Source organism: Anolis sagrei, chromosome 2 (assembly GCF_037176765.1).
Source record: "Anolis sagrei isolate rAnoSag1 chromosome 2, rAnoSag1.mat, whole genome shotgun sequence".
Taxonomy (NCBI): Eukaryota; Metazoa; Chordata; class Lepidosauria; order Squamata; family Dactyloidae; genus Anolis; species Anolis sagrei.
The window spans coordinates 84,674,850-84,701,493 of record NC_090022.1 but is presented as its reverse complement, the minus strand read 5'-3'; the positions used below and the strand labels follow the sequence as shown (position 1 = coordinate 84,701,493).

General features: G+C 42.2%; 1 protein-coding gene across 2 annotated transcripts in view; it reads right to left on the bottom strand.

The window, feature by feature from the left end:
• The window catches only part of CCDC69 (coiled-coil domain containing 69), a 47,185-nt gene extending 36,518 nt beyond the window's left edge, over window positions 1-10,667 (bottom strand). Inside the window, exon 1 of one of the 2 annotated variants that reach the window (XM_060765480.2) lies at window positions 10,427-10,667. In XM_060765480.2, coding sequence (XP_060621463.2) covers window positions 10,427-10,486 — 60 coding nt within the window. In that variant the 5' untranslated portion in view covers window positions 10,487-10,667. The remainder of the gene's footprint in view (window positions 1-10,426) is intronic. The other variant, XM_060765478.2, reaches the window with a different exon arrangement.
• Between the last annotated feature and the right edge of the window lie 15,977 nt (window positions 10,668-26,644).

Below are 26,644 nucleotides of genomic sequence, written 5' to 3'. Positions count from 1 at the left end.
CAACAGAATTCCTCCCCTGATATAATGTAACATTGCCGGCCTCTGGCAGCACAACGCAGCATTCTTCTCCCTACAGATCCCTGAGGGCTTCTTGTATGCTTCACCAACACAATCGTTTCCTTATCTTCTTATTCTTCTGAGAAACAAAAATAGATGACAGGAAAGGCTGAGGCCTGCCCTAAACCTACATGCTTAAAATGGCAAAGCAGTTGAGGCATGCAATACCTGAACAGATGATTTCTGGCTGATTACACTCTGTAACAGGATTTTTGTTTCTGGGTTATAATTCTCATTTCCCAATTGATTCTGGAGCCCCCAGTGGCATAGTGGGTTAAACTGCTGAGCTGCTGAACTTGCTGACCAAAAAGTCAGTGGTTCGAATCCAGGGCGTGGGGTGAGCCCCAGCTTCTGCCAACCCAGCAGTTTTAAAACACGCAAATGTGAGTAGATCAATAGGAACTGCTCCAACAGGAAGGTAACAGCACTCCATTCAGTCATGCCAGCTACATGACCTTGGAGGCGTCTACAGACAATGTTGGCTCTTCGGCTTAGAAATGGAGGTGAGCATCACCCCACAGAGTTGGACATGACTAGATTTAATGTCAAGGGAAAACCTTTACCTTAATTACTTCTATCATAAAAACAAGGAAAAGGTTTATTAAACAGCAAAACACGTTGTTTTTGCAGACATCCTGAAGAACATTTTGCTATAGTTTTTCAATGAATATCTCACTGAGTCTCAACCAATTCAACACATAGTAGAGTCTCGTTTATCCAGCATTGCTAGTTTCCTAAGAGTTATTCTCACAGTCCGGAATTGCTACGTACCAAGTTTATTCATAAACAAATGGTGAAGTCTTATTAATCCTCTAAATAAAGTTGCTTAGTATGCTGTGTTCTTCCAAGCCCTATGTACAAGTTCAAACACTTGTATTTTCAAATTCAGAATAACATACACCCTCCAATAAATCATTCATGAATCATGCCACTATTCTACTCACAAGCGGGCCATAAAATGCAGGAAAAACTCCTTGCAACTCCCCTTTGAAACTTTGTAACTCTTTAATCATCCCAAATGTGAATTAAGCAATATAGTTTAAAATGCGCTAAGGTATATTTAATCCATGGTTAGTTTTTTTTTAAATAGAGGCTCTAGATATTCAGTTCATCTGTGTGGTATAATTATCCATCATCACTGTGTTTTCCTTTCAGTTTATTTGTTTAGAAGCTGCTATATTTTTTCAACCTGCTCTCTGATCATTATACCTGGCCCCTTCATTGTCTGCTTTGAGGTATATGATGAAGACAAAGCTATGTAATGCTTTTTAAAAAAAGGATTCTGGTTTTATGTTTTCTGTGGCTATCTTAAATCACAGTGTATTTGATGTGAATGGATTTTGGTTTATGCTGGATTTTATTCTTTCTGTATCAAAATTTCATAAATTGCTTAGCATCATCTGTAAATGGGATGTATAATATATCAATAAGCAGTAACTATCTCTCTAACTGTCTCAATTAACTTAATGGAATTTAACTTTGTGTAGATACAGTAGAGTCTTGCTTATCCAACCTTCGCTCATCCAACATTTTGTATTATCCAGCGCAGTCTGCCTCCCACCCGGATCCACAGATGTTTCAATACATTGCAATGCCTTGGTGCTAAATTCGTAAATACAGTAATTACTACATAACTTTACCATGTACTGAACTGCTTTTTCCATCCATTTGTTGTAAAACATGATGTTTTGGTGCTTAATCTGTAAAATCATAACGTGATTTGACGTTTAATAGGCTTATCCTTAATCCCTCCTTATTATCCAACATTTTCACTTTTCCAATGTCCTGCCGGCCAGTTTATGTTGGATAAGTGAGACTCTACTCTATATGTATAGGATTGTGCTACAATTCAACCTTTCCCAGTTGACAGTTTCCCAGAAGAAGGTATACTCTTGATTATTCTGAGACAAATAAGCTAATGGACTGGCAAATTCAAAGCTAAGGAGCATATTCCTATCTATCTATATATTCTTCATTGTTGCTGGGATAGCTCCTGGCAACTTAGGATGCATCTACACTGTAGAATTAATGCGGTTTGAAACCACTTTAACTGCCATGACTCAATGCTATGGAATCCTAGGATGTGTCGTTTGATGAGGCACTAGGACTCCTTGGCAAAGACCCTCATGATTCCCTTTGTTATGGCAGTTAATTCTACAGTGTAAATGTGCACTTAGCCCATTCATGCTGTGTCTCAGAACTTTAAGACATGGATGTAGAAAAAGTCCATTATCCACAGATATAATAGAATGACTGCTAACTTAAAAAAAAAAAAAGAACTGGGAACCCTGGTCCTTGAGCATTCCAACTGAAGGTCAGATGTTACCAACTGTGCTACAGATTTTGAAGAGGCAGAATAGAAGGAAAAAGGAAGAAATGTACCAAGAGAAAGAAGCATCAAGCAAAGCCTTGTGAGGACCGCCTTCCATTTAGAAATCTACATCTTCATTGTGAAACACCATGTTGATTCAGAATAGGTCTCCACAGTCACTTATGGACACACTGCTAAGACTCTACCTTTGGAAAACAATCAGGCTGAGCCATGAGTGATAGCCTATAATGATGAATAGCTTTTATATATGTGAGATTAGTAAAGTAGCATAGTCACATACTGATGCAATGCAATGGTTTACTCTCACAATTTTCTCTTTTCTCACACAATTTTTGACTTACTGATTCTTCTGTCTTGATATCAACTGAATACAATTCATACCATAAAGTTAAAACTACCTCATTTCACCTTAAACTAAGGCAACAGCTATAATAAATAGTTTGCACACAGGTATACTTCAGTTTTATAGACTAATAATGTCCAGAATGCTATTTTAACTTTATGTATTTCCAAGCAAGGAAATCACAAAAGTTGTGGAGACCATAGAATCGTTGAGTTGGAAAAGAGCTTGTGGGCCATCCAGTCCAACCCCCTGCCAAGAAGCAGGAAAATCACATTCAAAGCACGCCCGAGAGATGGCCATCCAGCCTCTGCTTAAAAGCCTCCAAAGAAGGTGCTTCCACCACTGCTGAACAGCTCTCACAGTCAGGAAGTTCTTCCTAATGTTCAGGTGGAATCTCCTTTCCTGTAGTTTGAAGCCATTGTTCCATGTCCTAGTCTCCAGGGCAGCAGAAAACAAGCCTGCTCCCTTCTCCCTATGACTTCCTCTTACATATTTATACATGGCTGTCATGTCTCCTCTCAGCCTTCTCTTCTTCAGGCTAAGCATGCCCAGCTCTTTAAGCTGCTCCTCATAGGACACATTCCAACTTGTCAACATTTCCCTTAAATTGTGGTGCCCAGAATTGAACACAGTATTCGAGGTGTGGTCAGACCAAGGTAGAATAGAGGGGTAGCATGGCTTCCCTGGATCTAAACACTATACTCCTAGATGCCTTTGAAGAGGAAATAAACATCTTTGCTACAAACATGAGAGAGCAAAGTTCTATTAAAACAAAATCAAGAAAAAGCCTGGGATGCACCCATATGGCTTTCCTGAATGTAGTCCTCTGTTATGAAAAGCATCTTGTATCTCTATTGTGAAAACACAGTGGTATTGCAGGAATAAATCATGTTCACTTACATGAGCCTCAAAGAAGAACCTAATCTTGCTTGTTTTTTGTTCAAATAATAAACAAGCTTTTATGTCATTTATATCAGCACAAAAACTTGAACTGCGATGAATTTGAGAAAGGATTTACACAGCCTGTGTGATGTAATGCTCTTGATGCTGAACTAGGACCCTAAGAAACTAGGTTGGAAATCCAGTCTAGCCAGAGAAACCCATAAGGCGCAAGTCATATTTGCTTAGCCTCAGAGAAAAGCAATAGCAAACCTCTTCTTGATAAATATAAATGAGGGTTGCCATAAATCAAAGTTGACTTGAAAGCACAAAGTAACAAGAAACCATAGCTTATATATATATTCATTTCAGAAGCGTCTTGAGAAACTGCAAGTCACTTCTGTTGTAAGAGAATTGGCCACCTGTAAGGACGTTGCCCAGGGGATGCCCAGATTTTTACCATCTGGTGGGAGGCTTCTCTTATATCCCTAAATGAGAAGTTGGAGCTGACAAACGGGAGCTCACCCCGCTCCCCGAATTCAAAGCACCGACCTTTTGGTCAGCAGTCATGCAGGCACAAGGATTTAACCCACTGTGCCACTGAAGGCTCCGCTTATAAAAATCTGTTAGGTACTTCTGGAGCCAAAGGAATACTTTAAAAATGTGTTGTTCAGAGTGGGATGTAACTGTTTAAAACTCTAAAAGGTCAAGTTCAAGGTTTTCCCCTGACATTAAGTCCAGTCGTGTCCAACTCTGTGGGTTGGTGCTCATCTCCATTTCTAAGCCGAAGAGCTGGCATTGTCCGTAGACGCCTCCAAGGTCATGTGGCCGGCATGACTGCATGGAGTACTGTTACCTTCCTGCCAGAGCGGTACCTATTGATCTACTCACATTTGCATGTTTTCAAACTGCTAGGTTGGCGGAAGCTGGAGCTAACAGCGGGAGCTCATGCCGCTCTCCAGATTCGAACCTGCAACCTTTCAGTCAGCCAGTTCAGCAGCTCAGTGCTTTAACCTACTGCACCACCGGGGGCCCTTTTAAAACTCTAATTGCCTGTAATTAATTATTTTCCAACCATTAAAGGACACCTACAGCAACACTGTAATGTAATAGTGACTTTATTCTTTTTGCAGCATTACTATAACATTACAGTTATTTTTATAGTTTCTGCTGGTGTTGGTTCACTAAGTGTGTTGGGAAGAGAAATGTCACAAGGTTCAAGTGCTGGCTCCTGCTCAGTTGCGGTGTTGAAGTGTCAATGTACCATAGCGTAATGGATAAAGTAATCACTTTAGTTACTATTGAGAAACTAAGAAAATGAAGAGTTAAGGGAATTTCCTAAATAAAGGATCTCTTGCATACAATAACTGAAAAATGTGTAAAGTGAAAGTTGCTCTCAAAACTCTGACTGGACAGACATGACTGTTTGACCTTGCATGGAGGAGATTAATGTACTTTGCAACACAGTTTAAGCATATTTATTGAGCCGAGACAGGTGCACACAGCAAATATAAATAAATAAAAGAGAACCACAGATGTTCTATCTTTACCCTTCCCATAGAGTCCAAGCACACAGAATAACGTGATTGTCTTTTTTGGATATTTTTCCCCTCTGGAGAATTAGGGGAAATGTGTATCAGGAAAGGAATGTTTATGGACAATTAATGCCTGTGAATGTTTACTTCTGGACATATTACGTTCTGTAGAGTTATCCCTCATGATTTTGGGAAGATTGTATTTGAGCCAGAACTTGAAAGGCATTGGGCCTGAAAAACTATGGTCACCAAATATAAAAGCCACGGTACCTCTGAACATGTGCAAAATAAATTTTCCTCACTGTTTATCATTCATTTACAATGCTCATTTTATGATCAGGGGTTCAGATCCGATGCAGTCATTTGTTTTGATTTTTTTTGTCATGTCAGGAGTGACTTGAGAAACTGCAAGTTGCTTCTGGTGTGAGAGAATTGGCCATCTGCAAGGACGTTGCCCAGGGAGCGCCCAGATGTTTTGATGTTTTCCCATCCTTGTGGGAGGCTTTTCTCATGTCCCCATAAGAGGAGCTGGAGCTCATAGAGGGTGTTTATCCATGTTCTCCCCGGATTCAAACCTGCGACCTGTCAGTCTTCAGTCCTGCCAGCACAGGGGTTTAACCCACTGCGCCACTGGGGGCTCCTGAAACTGATCTTGCATATCAAGAAACCCCTTTGGTTTTACTACAGTTTACAGGTTGAAGGAGCAGAAACAGTCATGACTGTGACAATGCTAAATAGGGGTCAATGGAAAGGATTCATTTTGCTCGATCATGTCAAATGTTCTCGACGTACTGTGTTTAGTGGCAGATAATCCGGCAGCTGAATGAAAAGATGTACAGATATTTTTACTCAATCTGGGGGTGGTTTGTCCAAAGCTCTTTACCTAAACAGAATGAAAGCGTGATCCCTATGTCTGTTGTTATTGTAAGCATTGTGATCCAGGAGAGGGTTTTCTTGGCAAGATTCATTCAGAGTGGATTTTTTTTTATCATTGCTTTCCACTGCATCTGAGAGGAAGTGTGACTTGCCCAAGGTCACCTGCTACAGTTAGAACAGAGATTTAAACCTTGGTCTTCAAAGTCCAACACCCAAACTGCTAAGCCATGCTGGCTCTCTCAATGGCAAGTCCCATTACTTTCAGTGAAATTTCTCCCATGACCTTAATACAAAATTACAGCCTCTGTTGTCTAATGCTGAGTATGCATGTCCAGTGTGGAACACATCTCACCACTCTAAAACATGTGGCTCTTAATTAGACATGCCGCATTATCACGGGGTGCCTGCGCCCTAAACCACTGGAGAAATTATACTGTTTAGCTGGTATTGCACCACCCGACATCTGCCAGGGAGTAGCAACCAATAGTGAAAGGACCAAGGCAGTGACATCTCTGGCCCACCTCCTGTTTGGGTATCAGCCAGCACGCCAACAACTTAAATCAAGAAATAGTTTTCTAAGATCTACAGAGACACTCGCTGGATCACCCCAGCAAGCGAGAGTCCAAAAGTGGCAGGCTCAAACCCAGAACCTCAATCAATAGCTGGCACCAAATGAGAGACTCCCACCTGGGCACACAGAAGACTGGGCAACTTCGAAGGCACTGAACAGAGTGCGCTCTGGCACCACGAGATGCAGAGCCAACCTTAAGAAATGGGGCTACAAAGTGGAATTCACAGCATGCGAGTATGGAGAAGAGCAAACCACAGACCACCTACTGCAATGCAACCTGAGCCCTGCCACATGCACAATGGAGGACCTTCTTGCAGCAACACCAGAGGCACTCCAAGTGGCCAGCTTCTGGTCAAAGGACATTTAATAGAATACCAAGTCTGCAAACTTTCTGTTTTGTTTGTTTGTTTTTAATGCAATACAACTGTTTTGGTTGGCTCCTGATAAATAAATACCTTTGCCTTCCTCTGAGGCCGAGAGTGTGACTTGCCCAAGAAAGTGGACCTCCATAATAGCCCAGTAGAGATTGACTTAATCCAAAGCACAAACCATGGCACCAGGCTGGCTCTCAAAAGCAGTAATGATTTCTAGTCACTTCTAACAATTTTAGCACTTCCCAAAGCCACTCTGAGGGCAGCTTTGGGCGCTGTAGTTTTACAAAGTCTTTGGTCTTCTCTGCCAAACAGTAGTGGTGGCTCACCAAGCTGCAAGTCCCATGATCCGTAGAGCAGAACCATACCAGTTAAAATAACGTCAAACTGCATTCATTCCAGTGCAGATCAGTGGTCCTCAACCTTTCTAATGCGGCGTCCCTTAATACAGTTCCTCATGTGGTGACCCCCAACCATAAAATTATTTTCGTTGCTACTTCATAAGGGTAATTTTGCTACTGTTATGAATCGTAATGTAAATATCTGAACATTCTGAATTCCACCAATGATGGAATTAAACCAACTTTGGAACACAGAACTCCCATGACCAACAGAAAATATTGGAAGGGCTTGGTGGGCATTGATCATGGGTGTTGAAGTTGTCGTTCACGTACGTCCAGAGAGCACTATAGACGCAAACAATTATAGATCTGGCCCAAACTTGGCATGAATACTCAGCATGCCCAAATGTGAACACTGGTGGAGTTTGGGGAAAATAGACCTTGACATTTGGGAGTTGTATTTGCTGGGATTTATCATTCACCTACAATCAAGGAGCATTCTGAACTCCACCAACGATGGAATTGAACCAACCTTGGCACACAGAACTCCCATGACCAACAGAAAATACTGGAAGGACATTTTCGAAGCAAAATCCATGCAAACTATTCCTAACTAGAGTTATTGGTTACTATGTTTTAGGAAAAACTGTTTCCATCTGGATAATAGCAATAGTGCCACCAGCTACCTCTCTGGATGTAGGTGAACTACAACTTCAAAACCCATGATCAATGCCCATCAAACCCTTATTTTGCAGAAGTTGCCATTTGGATACAGATCTGGACACGTTTCATTATTTTTGAATGTATATTTTCTGATTATATATTAGATTGTTTGTGTAAAATAATTAATAAAAATAATTTGAAAAAAAAGAAAATACTGGAAAGGTTTGATGGGCATTGATCGTGGGTTTTGAAGTTGTAGTTCACGTACATCCAGAGATCACTGTGGACTCAAACAATGATAGATCTGGCCCAAACTTGGCACGAATACTCAGTATGCCCAAATGTGAACACTGGTGGATTTTGGGGAAAATAGACCTTGACATTTGGGAGTTGTAGTTGCTGGGATTTATCATTCACCTACAATCAAAGAGGATTCTGAACTCCACCAATGATAGAATTGGGCCAAACTTCACACACAGATCCCCCATGGCCAACGGAAAATACTGTTTTCTGATGGCCTTTGGTGATCCCTCTGACACCCCCCTCATGACCTTCAGGCTGAGAAACGTTGGTGTAGATGCACCCTTTAGAGCAGGCATGGGCAAGCTTTGCCTCTCCAGGACTCCAACTTCCACAATTCCTGGCCTCAGGCCCTTTCCCTGCAGTTCATGGGCATCTAGATTTCAAAAAAAAAAAAAAAAAAAGAACCAACATCTTTTGCAGTTTCTACTACTGGTTTAACTAAAATCTTTGTGCTTCTCTGTGAACCATACAAGAGTGCATATGCAACTTTGGCAATGGAACTTGACAGCAATTTTTCATGGACATGAAGTCTTTGTTGTCCAGGAAGTCTTTTGTCATTTCTACCACATGAGCTCAGCCGCTTACGTTTGCCCATGCCTGCTTTAAAACCATCTTCTCAGCTGAGCAAGAGAACTGGTTAGTGATGTCAGAGGGGACAGTGAGTGCATACCAGGGTGCATGAATATAGTTCGCCACCACTTGAACTGTCCTGGTCCAATGCTGTGGAATCAGAGTTGTAGCTGGACAAGCTCTTTAGACTTCTCTGCCATGACAAGCTGGAATGTGGCCAGAGGAGGGCAACTAAAATGATCTGGAGAACAAACCCTATGAGGAGTGGCTTAAAGAGCTGGGTATGTTTAGCCTGCAGAAGAGAAGACTGATGGGAGACATGATGAGGGCCATGCATAAAAATGTGAGGGGAAGTCATAGGGAGGAGACTAGGACGCGGAACTATGGCTTCAAACTACAGGAAAGGAGATTCCACCTGAACATGAGGAAGAACTTCCAGACTGTGAGAGCCGTTCAGCAGTGGTGGAGGCTCCTTCTTTGGAGGCTTTTAAGCAGAGGCTAGATGGCCATCTGTTGGGGATGCTTTGAATGTGATTTTCCTGCTTCTTGGCAGGGGGGTGGACTGGATGGCCCACGAGGTCTCTTCCAACTCAATGATTCTATGGTCTCCACAACTTCTGTGCTTTCCTTGCTTGGAAATACATTGCGTTAAAACAACATTCTGGACATTATCAGTTTATAAATCTATGTTTTAATATTCTTGTTATGGTTTTATTATTTATTTATTTACTATACTTGTATACTGCCTTTCTCAGCCTATTGGCAACTCAAGGCAGTTTGGTTTTATATTATGTGTTAATGTTTTAAATATTTTATGGTGTTTTGGGGCATCAAATCATTGTCATTGTAAACTGCCCTGAGTTGCCTGAGGGCTGAGAAGAGTGGTATACAAATACAGTAAATAAATAAATAAGTGTACCTGTTTGTAAACTATTTATTATAGCTGTTGCCTTGGTTTAAGGTGAAATAAGGTAGTTTTAACTTGATGGGATGAATTGTATTCAGCAGATATCAAGACAGAACTGTTTAGCAGTGGAACTCTCTGCCCCGGAGTGTGGTGGAAGCTCTTCTTTTGAACAGAGGCTGGATGGCCATCTGTCAAGGGTGCTTTGATGCAATTTTCCTGCTTCTTGGCAGGGGGTTGGACTGGGTGGGTCAGGAGATCTCTTCCAACTCTGTGAGTCTAAGGAGTGCTAGTGCCTCCCTACAGCATTCTGTGATTCCGTAACACAGTTAAAGCGGCGTCAAACTGCATTCATTCCACGGTGTAGGCGCACCCCTCTTCTTCCCCAGTCCTTTTTGGCAGCGACAGCCATGCACAGGGCGGGGAGCTAGACAGAGAGCCGGCTGCAGAAGAAGAGGTCTCTGCTCTCCGGGCCACTTTCTGCAAGTCGCTCAACTTTCGGATCCGAGTTTGAAAGGAACCTCTTTGTCTGGGAAGTGAGTGGGAGGGTCTGCCTGAGTCCCTGAGCTTCTCCCCACCAGACTTTGGGAGCAAGGCATCGCCAATGTCCCACACATGGGACGCCCGCCTCCCTCCCTCCCCGTATCTCCCCCGTCCATCTCTTGGAGTAGTGCCCTTTACCTTTCTCCGGGCAGCACAGCAGCAGCAGCAGGAGCCCCTCTTGCTCCCCGTGCAACCCATCCTGAACTCCGCGAGGGTGAACTCCGCGAGGGGGCTCAAGGGCTAAGAGGGGCTCTCCATCCAGCGACAGCCTCCTGCTCAAGAACCCCAACTTGGCTCAACCTGCCAACCGCCGACTTGAACTTCATTCTAGGCATTCGCACGCCGTAAGCCTCCGAAGAGGGGCGCCTCGGAAAACTTCCCTCCCTCCCTCCCTTCCTTGTCTGGCTTTCTTTTCTTTTTTTCTTTTAACCAAACCGAAACAAAACAAAACTCCAGCTGGTCAGATTAGAAGGTGACTCTTTCAATCGGGGCCAGAAGAGGGAGCCAGGAAGCTGGGGCCGCTGGATTACCACTAGTTTGGGTTGTTTTCAACCTTCCTAACGCTGCAACCCTTTAATAGAGTTGTGTGGACCCCCAACCATAATTTTCGTTGCTACTCCATAATTGGACTTTTGCTACTGTTATGAATCGTCATGAAACTATCGGATGAACGGGAAGCATTTTCATTCACTGTACCAAATTTGGCACAAATACCCAATACGCCCAAATCTGAATACTGGTGGGGTTGGGGGGAATTAATTTTGTCATTTGGGAGTTGTAGTTGCTGGGATTTATAGTTCACCTACAATTAAAGGCATTTTTATGAATGCCTGGCATCTAATTGTGCCAATCTGTAACCCGCCTTGAGTCGCCATATGGCTGAGAAAGGCAGGCTATAAATATCGTAAATAAATAAAATAAATAAAGAGCATTCTGAACTCAACCAAAGATGGATTTTTGGTGAATTTTCAAAGTTTTTATAGAAAACATTTTTTAAATAATAAAGAAAATCTGTTCCTGGTTTGAAAGTATTTTGACCTTTAAAACTCTTTACGGCCAGGGTCCATCGTACCTTAGGGACCGCCTCTCCTTCTCCCATCATCGGAGGTCGCAATGACCAGCCCAACGTGACTTACTCCATATACCGGGTCCTAGAGAAGTGCACTTGGAAAGGACCAGGCGCAGGGCTTTTTCTATTTCTGCCCCTCCTGCCTTGTGGAATTCCTTGCCGCCCTACATGAGAGCCATGCGTGACTTAGGGCCTTTTACTCTCGCACTTAAGACCTGGCTTTTTACTAGAGCATTCGATCTCTGTTGATTTTTAAATTTTGTATGTATGTATTTTATCTTTTGTAATTTAGCTGTAAATCGCCTGGAGCATTCTCGGATGGAGGGCAATTAATAAGTTATTAAATGACGATGATGATGATTTCCTGTTTCATTGTGTGGTCTTTACTTTGAAAGTAGTTGTTCTACTCCAGAAACTTTGTCTGTGTGGAACAAACTGTTAAATTGGTGGAGAACAGAAATCATAGTACAGACCTCATCAGGGGACATCTGGACTGACCCCCTTCTTCTGGGCAGAAAGGCACCATCCAAACTCTCTTGACGTCCATTTGCTTCCTTTACTGAGTTGTAGGGAACCATCAAGACATATCCATCTGTTTATTCCTTTTTGCAGATGCAATCAATCATTTTATTTTATCATTACTTACTGACATAAAGGGCTGGCTGACTGTGGCTGGCTACCCCAGTGCCCTATTCATGGCAATCAGGCCAAAGTGAAATGATTGGTTTTTAAGCAGTTTATGTTCTCTTGGCTTTGCAAAAGTTGCTTATTGCTTTGCTGCCTTCTTTAGACACCTTTGTAGATTCAATCAGTTTGTTTTATATTTAGACAAAGACTGCTACAGACAGCTATAGGGGTCCTTCAGCCATTTTGGCTAATGAGCAGCAAAACAGTGTGGGAAATGTAGTTTAACAGCAGGGCCTTTTGCAATCTTTACCATTGGGGGCCTGGCCTTCACAAACTACAACAATGGCTGTGCTTAGACACGCCGAACTCACCCTCATTGCATCGCCAGGGGAGGAAAAGCATGAGATTTTAAAACTTTTTAGGCTTTACCAAAGTTGCTTAATTGTTGTGAAAATTAAAATAACCTTGGAAGACATCCGAACATTATGGAATATTTCTGAAAAAAAAGGTAAGTGATTCAAATTCGGATCCCCCCTCCCCACACATGCACCTTTTCTGCATGGTTCAAAACTGCTTCGAAATTCAGAAATCGGAAGTTTTTTACGACTTTCAGGTTTTTCCGAATGAACCTGTCCAACTGTAGTATACACAGTAAACCCTATGACTCAGATGACTCATTGAGTTATGGACATTCACACTCTCTCATCCTTAGAAGAAGGCAAAAGCATGCCTTAAGTCTCTCCTCTGAACAAATCTTGCCAAGACCTTAGGTTTGCCATAAATAGAGAACAACTTATTTATTTATTTATTTAACTTGTATACCGCTACTCCCAATTTGACACACAATCCCCCGCCCCACAGCATTTCACAGATTAAAACAGGCACGTGCGTAGTCAAGATGGTAAAAGTGATCAGTGACGAAAAACACACAAGCTAGGAGATCCTGCGGCAGCTTTCTTTTGCTGGAGCTTACTGGGAAGGGCAAAATGCTGCCTTCTCCTCTCCTCCCATTGAGTTAACTGAGTGTGAACAACAGTCGCACTTTAGGCTTGGTTTGCAGCAACTGAAGGAAGCCAAGGAGAAGGTGGGAGAAGGTCAGAGAAACTGGGAGATTTTAAAGTTAATGCTGAAAAAAAATATTACAGCCAGAAGTGATAATTTCATGATTTATATACTAGAGCTGTTAAGGCAAAGCATGGATTTTGCCCTAAGGCAGATTTGACAGACCTAGAGCCCTTACTTCATGACTTTTGGGTTATGTGTTTATATATTATTCGCCTATACCCACATCTGCAGTCAGCTTGGTAAACCCCAAGGGAAGTAATTGTGCCATAGTCTTGCTTTTCCAAACTAGGAACTAAACTGGGAGACAATTTTATATATGAATTGAAATCATTGCTATGTCTCTTTCTCATCTTCATCTGCATCCTGCTCCAGTTTATGCATATACTCTTATAGACATGCATGTTTGCATGGTTGCTATCCAATTAGCCCTTATTTTGACATAAGCCGACTGGCAGACAGTAGCTGATGCTGTGAAGCTATTTATATTTTGAGGACTGTATATACTTCTACCACTTGCATGCCTCCTCCTTTTTCAGCACAGCTGGATCTCTGTGCCGACAGAGGAGAGGAAGGCGCGTGGCCTCTTCTCTTGGCACAGCAACCCAGCTGGGTTGCTGTGGGGGTTTTTTGTCGTGTCAGGAGCGACCTGAGAAACTGCAAGTTGCTTCTGGTGTGAGAGAATTGGCTGTCTGCAAGAACATTGCCCAGGGGACGCCCGGATGATTTGATGTTTCATCATCCTTGTGGGAGGCTTCTCTCATGTCCCCGCATGAGGAGCTGGAGCTGATAGAGGGAGCTCATTCACCTCTCCCCAGATTCGAACCTGTGACCTGTCGGTCTTCAGTCCTGAAGGCACAGGGATTTAACCCACTGCGCCACCGGATTGCTGTGCTGAGAAGACAGGAGAAGCTGTATGCCTCAATTAATGTAATTTCATTTTAAAATATACCAGTAGCTCCTGCATTTCCAACTCTAGGCTTATACTCGCATCAATAAGTTTTCCTGGTTTTTTGTGGTAATATTGGGTGCCTCAGCTTATATTTGAGTGGGCTTATACTTGAGTATATACGGTAAGTTTGGATCAGAGGAATGCATGGTGCTGCAGATGTTGCTAGACTATAACTTCTATCATCCTTGACTACTGTCTACTGATGGGAGTTGCAGATTTAAGTGATCCTATATGTTTTGGTGCCAACTGATAAGGAAAAAGATATAAAAGACTGGCCTACTCATATACCTTTAAAGGCTCCTTCCTTCAGGGGGGATACTGGGAAAACCAGGAACCTCCCAAGCCTTTTGGAAGTGTGACCCTTTTGGAGGTTAATTGGTATTCATACTATTTGGAATAATTATAACAATTTGTAAAGTATGATCTTCCTGAGAAGAGTTAAAAATTCACTTGAGTCAACCTTCTCCTTAGTGGTAAATATCCACTAGTATTCATGTAATGCAATTTAGGTTTCTCAGCTGTTAGAATGTTATCCCTGGTTATTTCTTTAAACTGTTAGGAACAAAGATATGCCAATATACAAAATATATAGCAGATCTTCAGAAGTGTTATTTAAATTGCCCAAAAACTCTCCCATTGAGAGGTACCATGAAATATATTGCTTTCCAATCATGCTCTCACGAGACCAAAAAATGAGTAGTCTTCGTTAAATGTTAACATAATTTATTTACTTACAAACTTCATGTATTTAACATACAGGTACATTTCTTATTGGTTTCATGTTAACTGAATAATAGAAACTTCAAACTTTACAGTACTACTGCTGCAAACAGACTCATATATCAACTGAACATCTCACAGCAGTATACTGACTATACTCCAGCTCTAACCGACATCAACCAACTCAACTGACTTCTAACTCAAACTGACTCAAAACTCAACTGATTTCTAATTGACTTAACTGACTCCATCTGACTTCTGATTCAAACAGATTCTAAAATCGAGTCTCTGAACATTCTAAGATCTGGTCACATAGTCAGTAGTCCCCCCCCCCCCCCCCCAACCTCTAACAACATAAGAGTTAAGGGAAAAACTACATATTTACACAAACACTCACACACCACGGGACGAATTTACACGAAATCTGGACACAATGCACCTATCAGACCAACAAGTGACCATCACTCATAAAAACACTGAAAAACATAGTGGAAGGGACTTAAAAAGCCAAAAAAGCAAAAAGACACTACAGCACATGCATAAAACAACTCCCCCTGCCCCTGGCAAACAAAACACACAATAGCATATTCACACCCTCTTCTGGACTACAGCTCCCAGCATCCCCTAGACCCAGGCCTGTAGCGAGGGGGTGGTTTTAGGGGTTCAACCCCCCCCCCCCGAAATGTTTCAGATTTTTTTTAAAAAACCTGGTTTACTCATGAATTTTAACTGATTAACCAAATCCCCATGCTAAGTCTATGAGATGCAAAAAATTAAGAGTCCCTCCAGAACTGCAAGCACTATCTCAAGCAAATATTGACAATTTATTCACGCTGTCATTACTTGCTGGAATAGCCAATGTAGTGAAGCAAGCAAGTTGGGTGTGTTTGTGTTGAATACTCTCATTAAGGAGGCCAGAGTTGGTGGAGGTGGTTGACAGGGTGGAGCTGCAGGCTATTGAAGGCTGCTCTGCCCCCTGCTATGCTCTTTGCTTCAGTGTGAGCTAGGAGGCAGGTTTCAACCCCACCCCCGCAAAATTTTCAACCCCCTCCCCAAAAAGATTTCTGGCTACGGCCCTGCCTAGACCAGACCCTTTAGGAGAGGAGGATGACCCAGATGCACTGCTTCCAAGCTGCAAGCTTTTGTCTCCTTGGATTTCTTTGATAGATTAGATAAAGATAGATAGGTAGGTAGATTAATCGATAAGGAGGACTGCTGGTAGTTGCAGTCCAAGAATAGGTAGAGAAGAAAGGAAGGGAAGGGGAAAGGAAAGTGGGGGGGGGGGGGGGAGAGGGAAGGAAGGAGAGAAAGAAAGGAGGAGAGAAAGAGGGAAGGTTGGCCACAGGAATGCCTGGCGCGTACCGCTAGTGTGTATATACATGCACACATACAATATATATAGTAAGCAATCTCAATTATATACATAACAAATAACTAGTATAGGAGGCTTGTAGAAGGTTGTTATTTCCAACAGGGGAAAAGCTTTTCAAAATGTGATGATTAGGCAACTGGACTACTTGCTAATGTTCACCTGCTGTTCTCATAAAGGCAATGATCCCACCCAATTTGGGCAGTCTGAAACTCAAGCAGCCGTCATTCAGTGGTTTCTGGCTGTCCCCAGCCATCTTTTACCATTTCTGCAAAACAGGTAAAAAAGAAGTGTGACCCAAATAAAACAAGATGTGGTCCCAAGCTTTTTTCTTTGCACTTCCCAGATGCTTCCTAAATCCCCTGGACTCCTCCAACATTTAGCAAAGGTTTGGACAGTTTGGTTGATCATTCTTTGCCTGATTTATTTGTATATCTATATCTATCTATCTATCTATCTATCTATCTATCTATCTATATAGCAGAGATGGTCTCAAATATATTGACTCTGCAGGAACTTGAACCTGGACCTCCAACACTCTTACGACTATGGTAGGCCCAGTTTAAAGAAGGTATGAGTAGACTTCGTGACTTAAATACTAGACATTGAACTGCTGAGCCTGTTCTCTTGCCTGGCAATCCTATGTTCTAGTCAGAAATAAGTCCCATCAAGTTCGGTGGGCTTGTTCTCAGATATGTACATTATAGGATTGCAGTTTTAGTATACCATGCTGTTCTGGTATATTGAACCACTGAATGTATTTTAATGGTTTTAACTGATTTTTTAATTCGTGCTTATATTTAATGCTGTTTTAACATTTGCATTTTTTGTATTTTAAATTATACACTTAAGTTTGTATGTTATGCCACCTGATACTTCTTCAGGAAAGATAAAGCAGGGTATAAATAAGTAAATAATAATAATAATAATAATAATAATAATCAATATACCCTGGATCTGAAGCCTGAACAAGTATAATGTGGTAGCAGAGCTTGGTAAAGTAACTGTTGGGATAATCCTACTGAATTTTTAAAACATTATTTATCTATACATGATATACTCTGTGTTATACTTTCTAAAAATTGTTCTTGTTTTATTTGAATGCAGATGGTCTGTGGCATTTATAAATTAATCTATGGCTGGGTTGCTGTGAGTTTTTTGGGCTGTATGACCATGTTACAGAAGCATTCTCTCCTGACATTTTGCCTGCAATTCCAGGGGAAACAATCAGGGCCAGCTAAAACCTCCCAACAAAGGATTCCCTTAGGCAGTAAGCAGTCAGACCTTGAAGCTGCAAGGCTATTTAATGTTGCAGTTGGCCAGCTTGATTAGCCTTTAATAGCCTAGCAGCTTCAAAGTCTGGCTGTTTTCTGCCTGGGAGAATCCTTCACACTTGTCTCTAACAGACAAGAGTTCTTTCTCCCACCCTGGGCATTCCACAGATATATTGTATAAACCCCAATTGCCTAGTTTCCAACAGACCACACACTCTCTGAGGATGCCTGCCATAGATGTAGGTGAAATGTCATGAGAGAATGCTTCTGGAACATGGCCAAACACCTCGGAAAACTCACAGCAACCTAGTGATTCTGGCCAGAAAAGGCTTCGACAACACATTAATCTATGGCTTTTTTGGACTGCAGTTCCCAGAATCCCATAGCCAACACGCCAGGTAGATTTTGGGAATGATAGTTAAAAAGTAAGCTTTCCAACCTCAGTGTGGGGGAATCTTAGCAGTGGCCAAAGGAATGTGTCCCACTGCACGGGCAATTTTCCATTTCCGTGCCCATGCCGTGCTTAATTCCGACCCAGATTTGAGGGAAGGAACTGCAGCTGGTCTTGCGGCTCCTGTGGGTTTGGCTCTGCCACCAGGGTCACCCTTCAGGATCGTGCTTTTCCAGCCCTCTGGCCGCCTGTGCTGGGGAGTAGCCCAGTGTTAGCTGTAATACGGTAACCATGTTGGGCTCTGTTGATAGGGCGGCCTTCCTGCTTTCGGGGCAGCAGCATGGCAGGGAGTGTTGTGGTTACAGCCTTCAGTTACAGCCCATGTTTGTTTTTAAAATGTTGCCATTTCAATCAGGGGGCCCAGGCAAGATTGGGTTACAGCCCTCCAAGCCCTTCCCTCAGCCAGAAGAATGGCCAAGGCCTGCCTGGAAGGAGTCCAAGGGAATGTATACAGTTGTTGCTGCTGGGAGGGGAGGACCTGTTAAATTAGCTGGCTGTAAATAATTTCAAAGGCATTTTCACAGTGTCCAATGTGCGGGGTTGTCTGAAGAGCACTGGGGAAACTTCGCTGGGGATCACTTTAATCAGGCTGGTCTGCACATCCCCAAAAGCTGAAGGGAGACAGAGCTGCCAGAACCTAGAAAAGTTACTTTTTTGGATTGCAACTCCTTGCAAACCCAGCCAGCATAGCTATTAGCTATATGCTATGCTGTTCTTTAAACAGATTTTCAGCTTTCTGACCATAAGGTAAAGGTAAAGATTTTCCCCTGACATTAAGTCTACTCATGTCTGACTTTGGGGAGTGGCTCTTTGGCTCTAAGCCAAGGTTCCTTCTCTTTCTAGGATTGTCAGAGTGAAACCTGGAAAGTGGTCCTATGCCTTGTGTAGAAGATGTAGCCCGGGGGGGGGGGGCTTTGGGGGCTTCAGCCCCCCCCCCCCAAATTCTCATACTGGTCTGCAAAAAGGCCTTACTGGTACATTATTTAAACTGTTATGTTTATTCATATCATGATCTGATCACCATGCTCAATATATCTCATATGCATGGGGGTATTGAGGTAACGATACAAAAGGTTTGCTAGGGTAGACCCTCTTTCACTCAGACTCAGTCCCCCCCCCCCCCCCCCCCCATCAAACTCAACACCCTCCCCCCCCCCCCCGAATCAAAATCCTGGCTACGGGCCTGAAAAGAGGGAATTTGTTATGCAAACAGGTAACAAGAAACATCTTCTGAATGAACTCTTCTACATAACCACTGAAGGTACAGGAATCAACGGTTCACTTTGGCAACCCTGCTGGCACAAGGACCCATCTGGCAAGGGAAAGCAATAGAACTCGTTCCTCTTCATCTCATTTGTGTTTTCCAGTCAAGCTTGTTTCTTACCTCCACTGCTTCCTTCATGATTTAGGTCATGACCAGCTCAGGATGTTTTGCTGCCTGGTTTTTTTAAAAAGATGTGCACCTGAAACCACAGCAAAGCTAAGGCACATCATATTCCAAGTCAAGTTATTTTGGCACCTGAAGTAGTACTTCTAAGGTCTTCCCATTGTTGAATGATTTCAACTCTGCTAAAACCATGGGTTTGGCGGCCTGGCATGTCTAGCTTCCCAGAAGGCCAAATCAGACACAGGCATGTAGAAGGCAAAAACAGAGGTTTGTTCTCATTTGCCAAAGAGGATGTCAATGGAGAAAGCACTGACATAACATAAATGAAAATACAGAGCATTTTTATTTCATTTGATAGGTATTCCAGAAAACCATGCCAGCTCTTGATTGGCTCAGAAATGGTCCAGCTAGGATTTGCTCTCTGAGTGGTTTAGGGTTCCATGGATGTCATCATTGGTTGGCTCTTTGTATGACAGGAAATTCAATAAAGTATCATTGGGGAATTTGAAGTGTCAGTCCATTTCAAGGTCTGCCTCTGATAGGGGTGTGGATCTGAAAGGGGTGGTCTTGGATAATTAGTCCTTGATTAACTTAATGGCTGTCTCCAGTGGGAAAAATGGGGTTAATGTAAAGTCTATAATGGGTGCTTGAGGAATGAGAGCCAAGCTGTTCCCACCAATATCTCAGATAATATCCAGGAATTAGGAAATAGACCTAGAAACTCTGACTCAAAGACATTTTGTGCTTCCCTCACATCTCCCAGTTCATTATGGAGATTAGAGGAAGGGGGTCTGGTTGTGATTCCAGAGACAATTCATACAAAGGGTTACTGTGAGATAAAGGTCATGTGAACACACTATGTCTTAGCAGAGCCATGGTTTCCATTATATATATATATATAGAGAGAGAGAGAGAGAGAGACAGACAGACAGACAGACAGACAGAAAGACATTGGGATCCAATTGTTTAATATCACTGTTTCTGTTGATAGTAACTGTAACAGTAACCATCTTTCTCCTAGCCCTGTGCCTAAAAGCAAAATATGGACAAGGAGAGCCCTCTTGTATTTATTTTCTGAAGGGTATTTCAACCCATCCAAACCTTGAGTTTTCCCCAAGTATGCTCAGTGTCTCTCTCTTGTGTTTCAGTAGCCCCCATTTTGGGCTTTTAGCTATTACAGTGGTTCCCAACCATTGGTCCTTCAGGTGTTTTGGACTTCAATTCCCAGAAATCCCAGCCAGCTTCCCAGCTGTTTGGAACTGTGGGAGCTGAAGTCCAAAACACCTGGAGGCCCAAAGGTTAGAAACTACTGAGTTGTTCCAAGTAGCAGAATTAGTGCTAAAAGTTTACTCTTGCTATATACAGTATGTTTTGTACAGGCAGTCCCTGAGTTACAAACATACAATGTATAAATGATTCATAGTTAAGAATGGGGGTTACACAACAGGAAGTGAGAAAAATCTATCCCTCCGAAGGGAAATTCACTCTTGAAAGAGTTATCATGGGGGAAAAGGTGTGTCCACTGAAGCTTTCTCGCCAATCCTTTTTTTCATAAGAAATAGAGGTGAGCTCCCGCAGATAAACCACAAATATCTAAAGAGGAGATATGTCTTGTAGACAGCTTCCGACATTTTCTGTTTAGTCTTTGTGTTCTAAACCAGAATTGCAGGAAGAAAGCACAAAGTAAACACCTTTTAACAAAGCAGCGCAACGGCTAGCATGGCAGTTGTTATAAACACTGCAATGGCCGCCTCTGGTCCTTCAGTTACCACCTCTTGAGCACCAGATGAAGCAGAGGTGGGAACTGTGTGACCCTTCAGAGATTGTTGGAGTGCAATTCCCAACATGCCAACAATGACCAATAATTTTCCACCCCTACAACAAAGGGTGCTTGATCAGAATTTAAAAAATGTAACTCTTCTGTCCATTGAAAAATAATGTTAAGAGTTAAGCCACCTTTCCCCATCAAGGGCTATATTCCATACAGGAATAATCTGTCAGCGGGTCCCACAGAGTGAGTAATCAGGGAAAGGCAAGCTTTGTTCTCTTTGTGTCTGTGCACAATGATGTCAAGACCCCAGACTTCTTAAGCATTAAATGTTTACCCAGTTTTACACTTTGTCTCCAGTAGTGGCAAGTCCCTGGAGAACATTTGCAAGGACTAGTCCTCCTCTGCTCATGAGTCTGAGACAGAACTTGAAAAAGTTACTTTTCTGGACTATTGATATTGTTATGTGCCTTCTAGTCACCTTTGTTTTATAGCATTTTTTTAGGATTTTGTGGCATGATTTATTTAGCAGGTGTTTGCCATTGCCTCCCCCTTAGGCTAAGAGAGTGTGACTTGCCCAAAGTCACAAAGGAGTTTTTTAAATAGCTGAGCAGAGATTCAAACTGTGGACATCCATGCTACACACACACACACACAAGTTTGGGACCACTATCAGGTGTCCCAGAATGCTGGTTTGCAGACCCTAACCCCTAACCCTAAGTCATGTGGGACTTAAAAATGTGACTTTCCAAAGCCATGGAACTTATGGTGACCCTAAGGTGACTATTACAGAGTTTTCTGGGGCTGAGAGTATGCGACTCACCCAAAGTCAACCAGTGGATTTCCATGTCTTCGGAGAGAATTGAACCGTGGTCTCCAGAATCGTAGCCCAGTATTCAAACCACTACAAAAAGTGCTGTTTTATAGCCCCACGGCAGTTTGTGCTACAATTACACAAATGCGGTTGTTATCTATTAATGGAACAAGTAATGAACATATGTGTACAGAGTCTGAGTTTCTCTAAACAAGCTATACTGGAAAAGAGCCAGGTGGATGCTGTTAAATGGTCCGCGTCAACTTTGAGAAATATGGGGCTCCACCTGCTGGATACTAAGTGTATTCCAATTTGGGCTAGGAGAGGACATTGCTTGCATGCTAGCCATGTCTTTTGCAATTCAAACAATCTCTTTTACTCAGTTGTTACAATGAATGCAAGTTACAGGATGTCAGTACTTTCTCTGTTGTCCTCATTTCCACTCTTATCTGTGCTTTTTGTAGCCATTTGAGTGCAACTTTATTGCAGTCCTATTTCATATGAACTATCAAAGCACAAAATCATTAAACAAGATGCGCCCATGAAGCATTTTCTATCTTCTTAGCCTACGCATTTTGCATTGCTTCATACCAGCTCTGCTCATGTACCAGAATAATTATTATTCTGGTAATTATTATTATTATTATTTTAAAAAAACATAGTGATTTTTACTGCAGCGCCATAGTATTAATGAAAAATAAAATGCAGTAGCATGTCACTCCTCACTCTCTGCAATAAGGAACGAGTAACAATAAGGTCTGTGTTGAACAGGAAGAGGAAATGATTCAAACTAAAAGTCAGATTTCAGTAACACAGGGGAAGAGAAACAAAAACCACTTAAAAATCTAAGATGATCAACTCTAAAATAGGGGCAAGATAGAGAGAATTTGAGCAGAATTTTAATAATACAAGTTTATTTAAACATTTTATTGTATCTAGAATCAAAGGATCATAGAGTTGGAAGAAACCTTGTGGTCCATCCAGTCCAACACCCTGCCAAGAAGCAGAATATTACATTCAAAGCACCCCTGACAGATGGCCATCCAGTCTATGTTTAAAAGCCTCCAAAGAAGGAACCTCCTCCATACTCCATAGGGCAGAGAGTTCCACTGCTGAACAGCTCTCACAGTCAGGAAGTTCTTCCTCATGTTCAAGTGGAATCTCCTTTCCTGTAGTTTGAAGCCATTGTTCCACATCCGGATCTCTAGGGCAACAGAAAACAAGCTTGCTCCCTCCTCCCTATGACTTCCCCTGACATATTTATACATGGCCCTCATCGTGTCTCCTCTCAGCCTTCTATTCTGCAGGCTAAACATGCACAGCTCTTTAAGCCGCTCCTCATAGTCATACTATTTAAATAATAAAGAGACTGTATCCGTGTCAGTGTTTCTCTGATTTTCCCCCCTTTCAAATGTTTGGACTTCAGTTCTCAGAATTCTTAACCATTGGCCATGCTGGCTAGGGCTTCTGGAAGCTGAAACCCAAAATACCTGAATGCCTAAAGTTTGTCAACAATAGAATAATTCTGACTCCACCTATCAGAATCCTGGGTTTGGTAGTTTACTGAGGCCCTGAAGAATAAACTAGTTTATTTCTCTGTACTTTCACACTGTAGAAGGAAATCAACATAATAACAAAGTGCTTTAACTCTACTGTTTGAAAACTGGACTCCTACTGTGCTTCTTAGGGGGGTGAATGCTAGGGCTAGGCTCTTATTCTTAGTCAGTGGAAGACATAATCTGAAAATGTAGGCTGCAAGTTTTAGACTGAAACTGCTGTAACCAGCAGATCAGTTTGTCTCTGGGAGGCTATATATAACAACAATCAACCTCAGAGAAAGATGGGTGCAACATAAAAAGGAAATAGGCAGTTAAAATCTTCCTTTAACATGGCAGGCACCTGCATTGCGTAGATGCAATTATCTCAGCTATGGAAGAAGCTGGAGGGATGGATATTCAAGGAAGCAATAGTTAATTACTAAATGTAGTGTATAATTTATCGATGCTCTTGTATGCCAATTCTCAAGATAAGCCTCTGGAAGTCAGGTTGGATTTTCTCATCAAAAATTATTAAACATATATTCACTGGACTAGCATTTCTTCTTTTTCAGTCCTGATGCTTGTACCTCTGTACTGTAGGCAATACTAGTATATACATACACAAGGAATGGGCCAAGACCTTTCGTTGCCTAATGTGAACGGCAAGATGCTACCTCCCTGCCACCCACTGCCCTATAGTAAAGGTAAAGGTTTTCCCCTGACATGAAGTCCAGTCATGGCCGACTCAAGAGTGTGGTGCTCATCTACATTTCTAAGCCGAAGAGCCGGCATTATCTGTAGACACTTCCAAGGTCATGTGGCTGGCATGACTGCATGGAGCGCTGTTACCTTCCCGCTGGAGCAGTACCTATTGATCTACTCATATTTGCATGTTTTTGAACTGCTAGGTTGGCAGAAACTGGGGCTGATAGCGGAAGCTCACACCGCTCCCCAAATTCGAACCTGCAACCAGGCCCGTAGCCAGGATTTCGTTTGGGGGGGGGCTGAATTTTTTTCAGAGGGGGGGTTTCGGGGGGGCTGAGTTTCGGGGGGGCTGAGTCTGAGTGAAAGAGGGTCTAGCCTAGCAAATCTTTTGTATCATTACCCCAATACTCCCTATATTGAGTATGGTGATCAGATCATGATATGAATAAACATAACAGTTTAAATAATGCACCAGTAAGGCCTTTTTGCGAACCACCATGAGAATTTCGGGGGGGGGGGGGTGAAGCCCCTCAAGCCCCCCCCCCCCCCGGCTACGTGCCTGCCTGCAACCTTTCGGTCAAAAAGCTCAGCAGCTCCGGACTTTAACCCACTGCGCCACCAGGGGCTCCCCATTGCCCTATAGACATTGATTATTTTGGCAATTGCATCTTATTTCAGCGTTGGTGCTGAGGAGGAAACTTCTTTTATCTCGTCTGAGTGCCACAGGACAGCTAGAACCACTCTCATTTACGTGGGGACACAATGCTACCCTTCAACAGATCCATGGAGCGGTAGTTGTTGGACATTGCACATCACTTGAGGTAACTAATCCTTTCTAATGCAGTCATGGGGACTATATAGCCCTCCAGTTGGTATTGAGTTGCAATCCCTATCAGTCATGGGAATGATGGGAGCTTCAGTCCAGCAACATTTGAATGCAGATGGTCCTTCACATATCCTGGCTGTAGTAGTGCTAGATAGTCAAGACCAGTACCTTGAAGTGGGAGCCACTGCCATTCTTGTATGTCTGGGGATCAATGGCCTCTAAAATGCACACTGAGCTATAGATTTTACTCTAAAAACACATTACAGTAAAAAGGCTGACATTTCACCACCAGGCTGAGTTATGAGTGAGGGTGTTCACACTCTGAAACTTGCTTCTCATCTATAATATGGCAAAAATAAGACTGATTTAACAATTATTACATAGGAGAAACCATGACACTCTTGTTTAGATGTTGGCCTAAGTCTCCAAAATACCAGGATTTACGCAGCCATGGGAAACCTACATGGAGACTTTGAGCAAGCCAGATTTGCTCAGCTTCTAAGGAAGGCAAAGCCTCTTCTGAATAAATTTTGCTACAAAAACCCTAGGAGAGAGTCGCTCTAAGTCAGAATTGAGTCAATGGCCTATAACAGCAAGACCGTTTACTTTACAGAGCTGCTGTAAAGGATTTATGTTCAATGCAGCTTGGGGTAAGTTTACAATATCTGAAAGTGTTATGTAACCTCACTCCCTTTCCCAGATCTCAATTCCATGCATTTCTGTTCATTGTGGAAAGTACAGGCAGGATCTTGGTTTTTTAAAAAAGTTCAGTTATGAGGCAGTCAGAGCCCTGTAACCCCACCAAAGAAAGAATGTCAGATATCAATTCCTTCCTCTATTAGACAAGGTTCACTATTTTATCTTTAAACCAGTGGTCTGGTGCCACATGACCTTATCACTGACATGGAGCTGATCCATGACACTGTCCAGTTTTCTTGCTTTCTGTAGTTGCCTTCTAAACTCCTCCTTGTTCTCACCCTTTCTCCTTGCTTTTGAAGTACTTTTTAATTTAGAAGCTGTACTTAACAACAAAGAACGATAGTAGAGACTGAATGGGGTAGAGTCAGGAAATGAGCACTTGCCTCTGCCCTCCCCAAAAGCCCTGAAGTCAACAAAACACCTTCCTCGCCTCCTTGCTATGAGGAAGAACATTGGATAAATTATGTTAACTGCTGAAAAGTAGAGATCACAAAATGTTTATTTTAGAGACAACACAAGTTATTTTGCATGCACAGGTTAATCAAAAGCCTTACCCACTTTTTCCTGGAATGTGTTTACCTAATATTACACAAGGAGCGGATATAGCCAAAGTTATCATATCAAACTTTCATTAAAGATATACATATGTATATGAAGGTGATTGTGCCAGAAGGCAGATGAGTGGGTAGGAGGAAAAAGAAGCTGATTTAGTTGTGTTCTTAACAATCATTCCAAGATAAGGATCACTTACAATCCTGGCATAGTATTACATAAGGAAGATGTGAAATGAACACCTGCTCATGGGCACAATTCCACGAAGGCATCATGGACACGATTCCATGAAAGGGAAATGCTTTTAACTTTTGAGGCAAAAAATTGAATTACAAATGAAGGAAAATTTCAAGTGCTTCACTTCTACATCAAAGTCCTGCATGTTTATGTACTTGCTTCGGGGTGAGAGGAGTGGAATATAAATAAAGTGTTATTCTTTTTTTTGTTATTTTGCTCTATTTAAGATAAGTATTGTTCCAAGTATAATTTATGCATCCTTGAACAACTTACAGAAAGCTAGGTGTGAAATAAACACATCTAAGC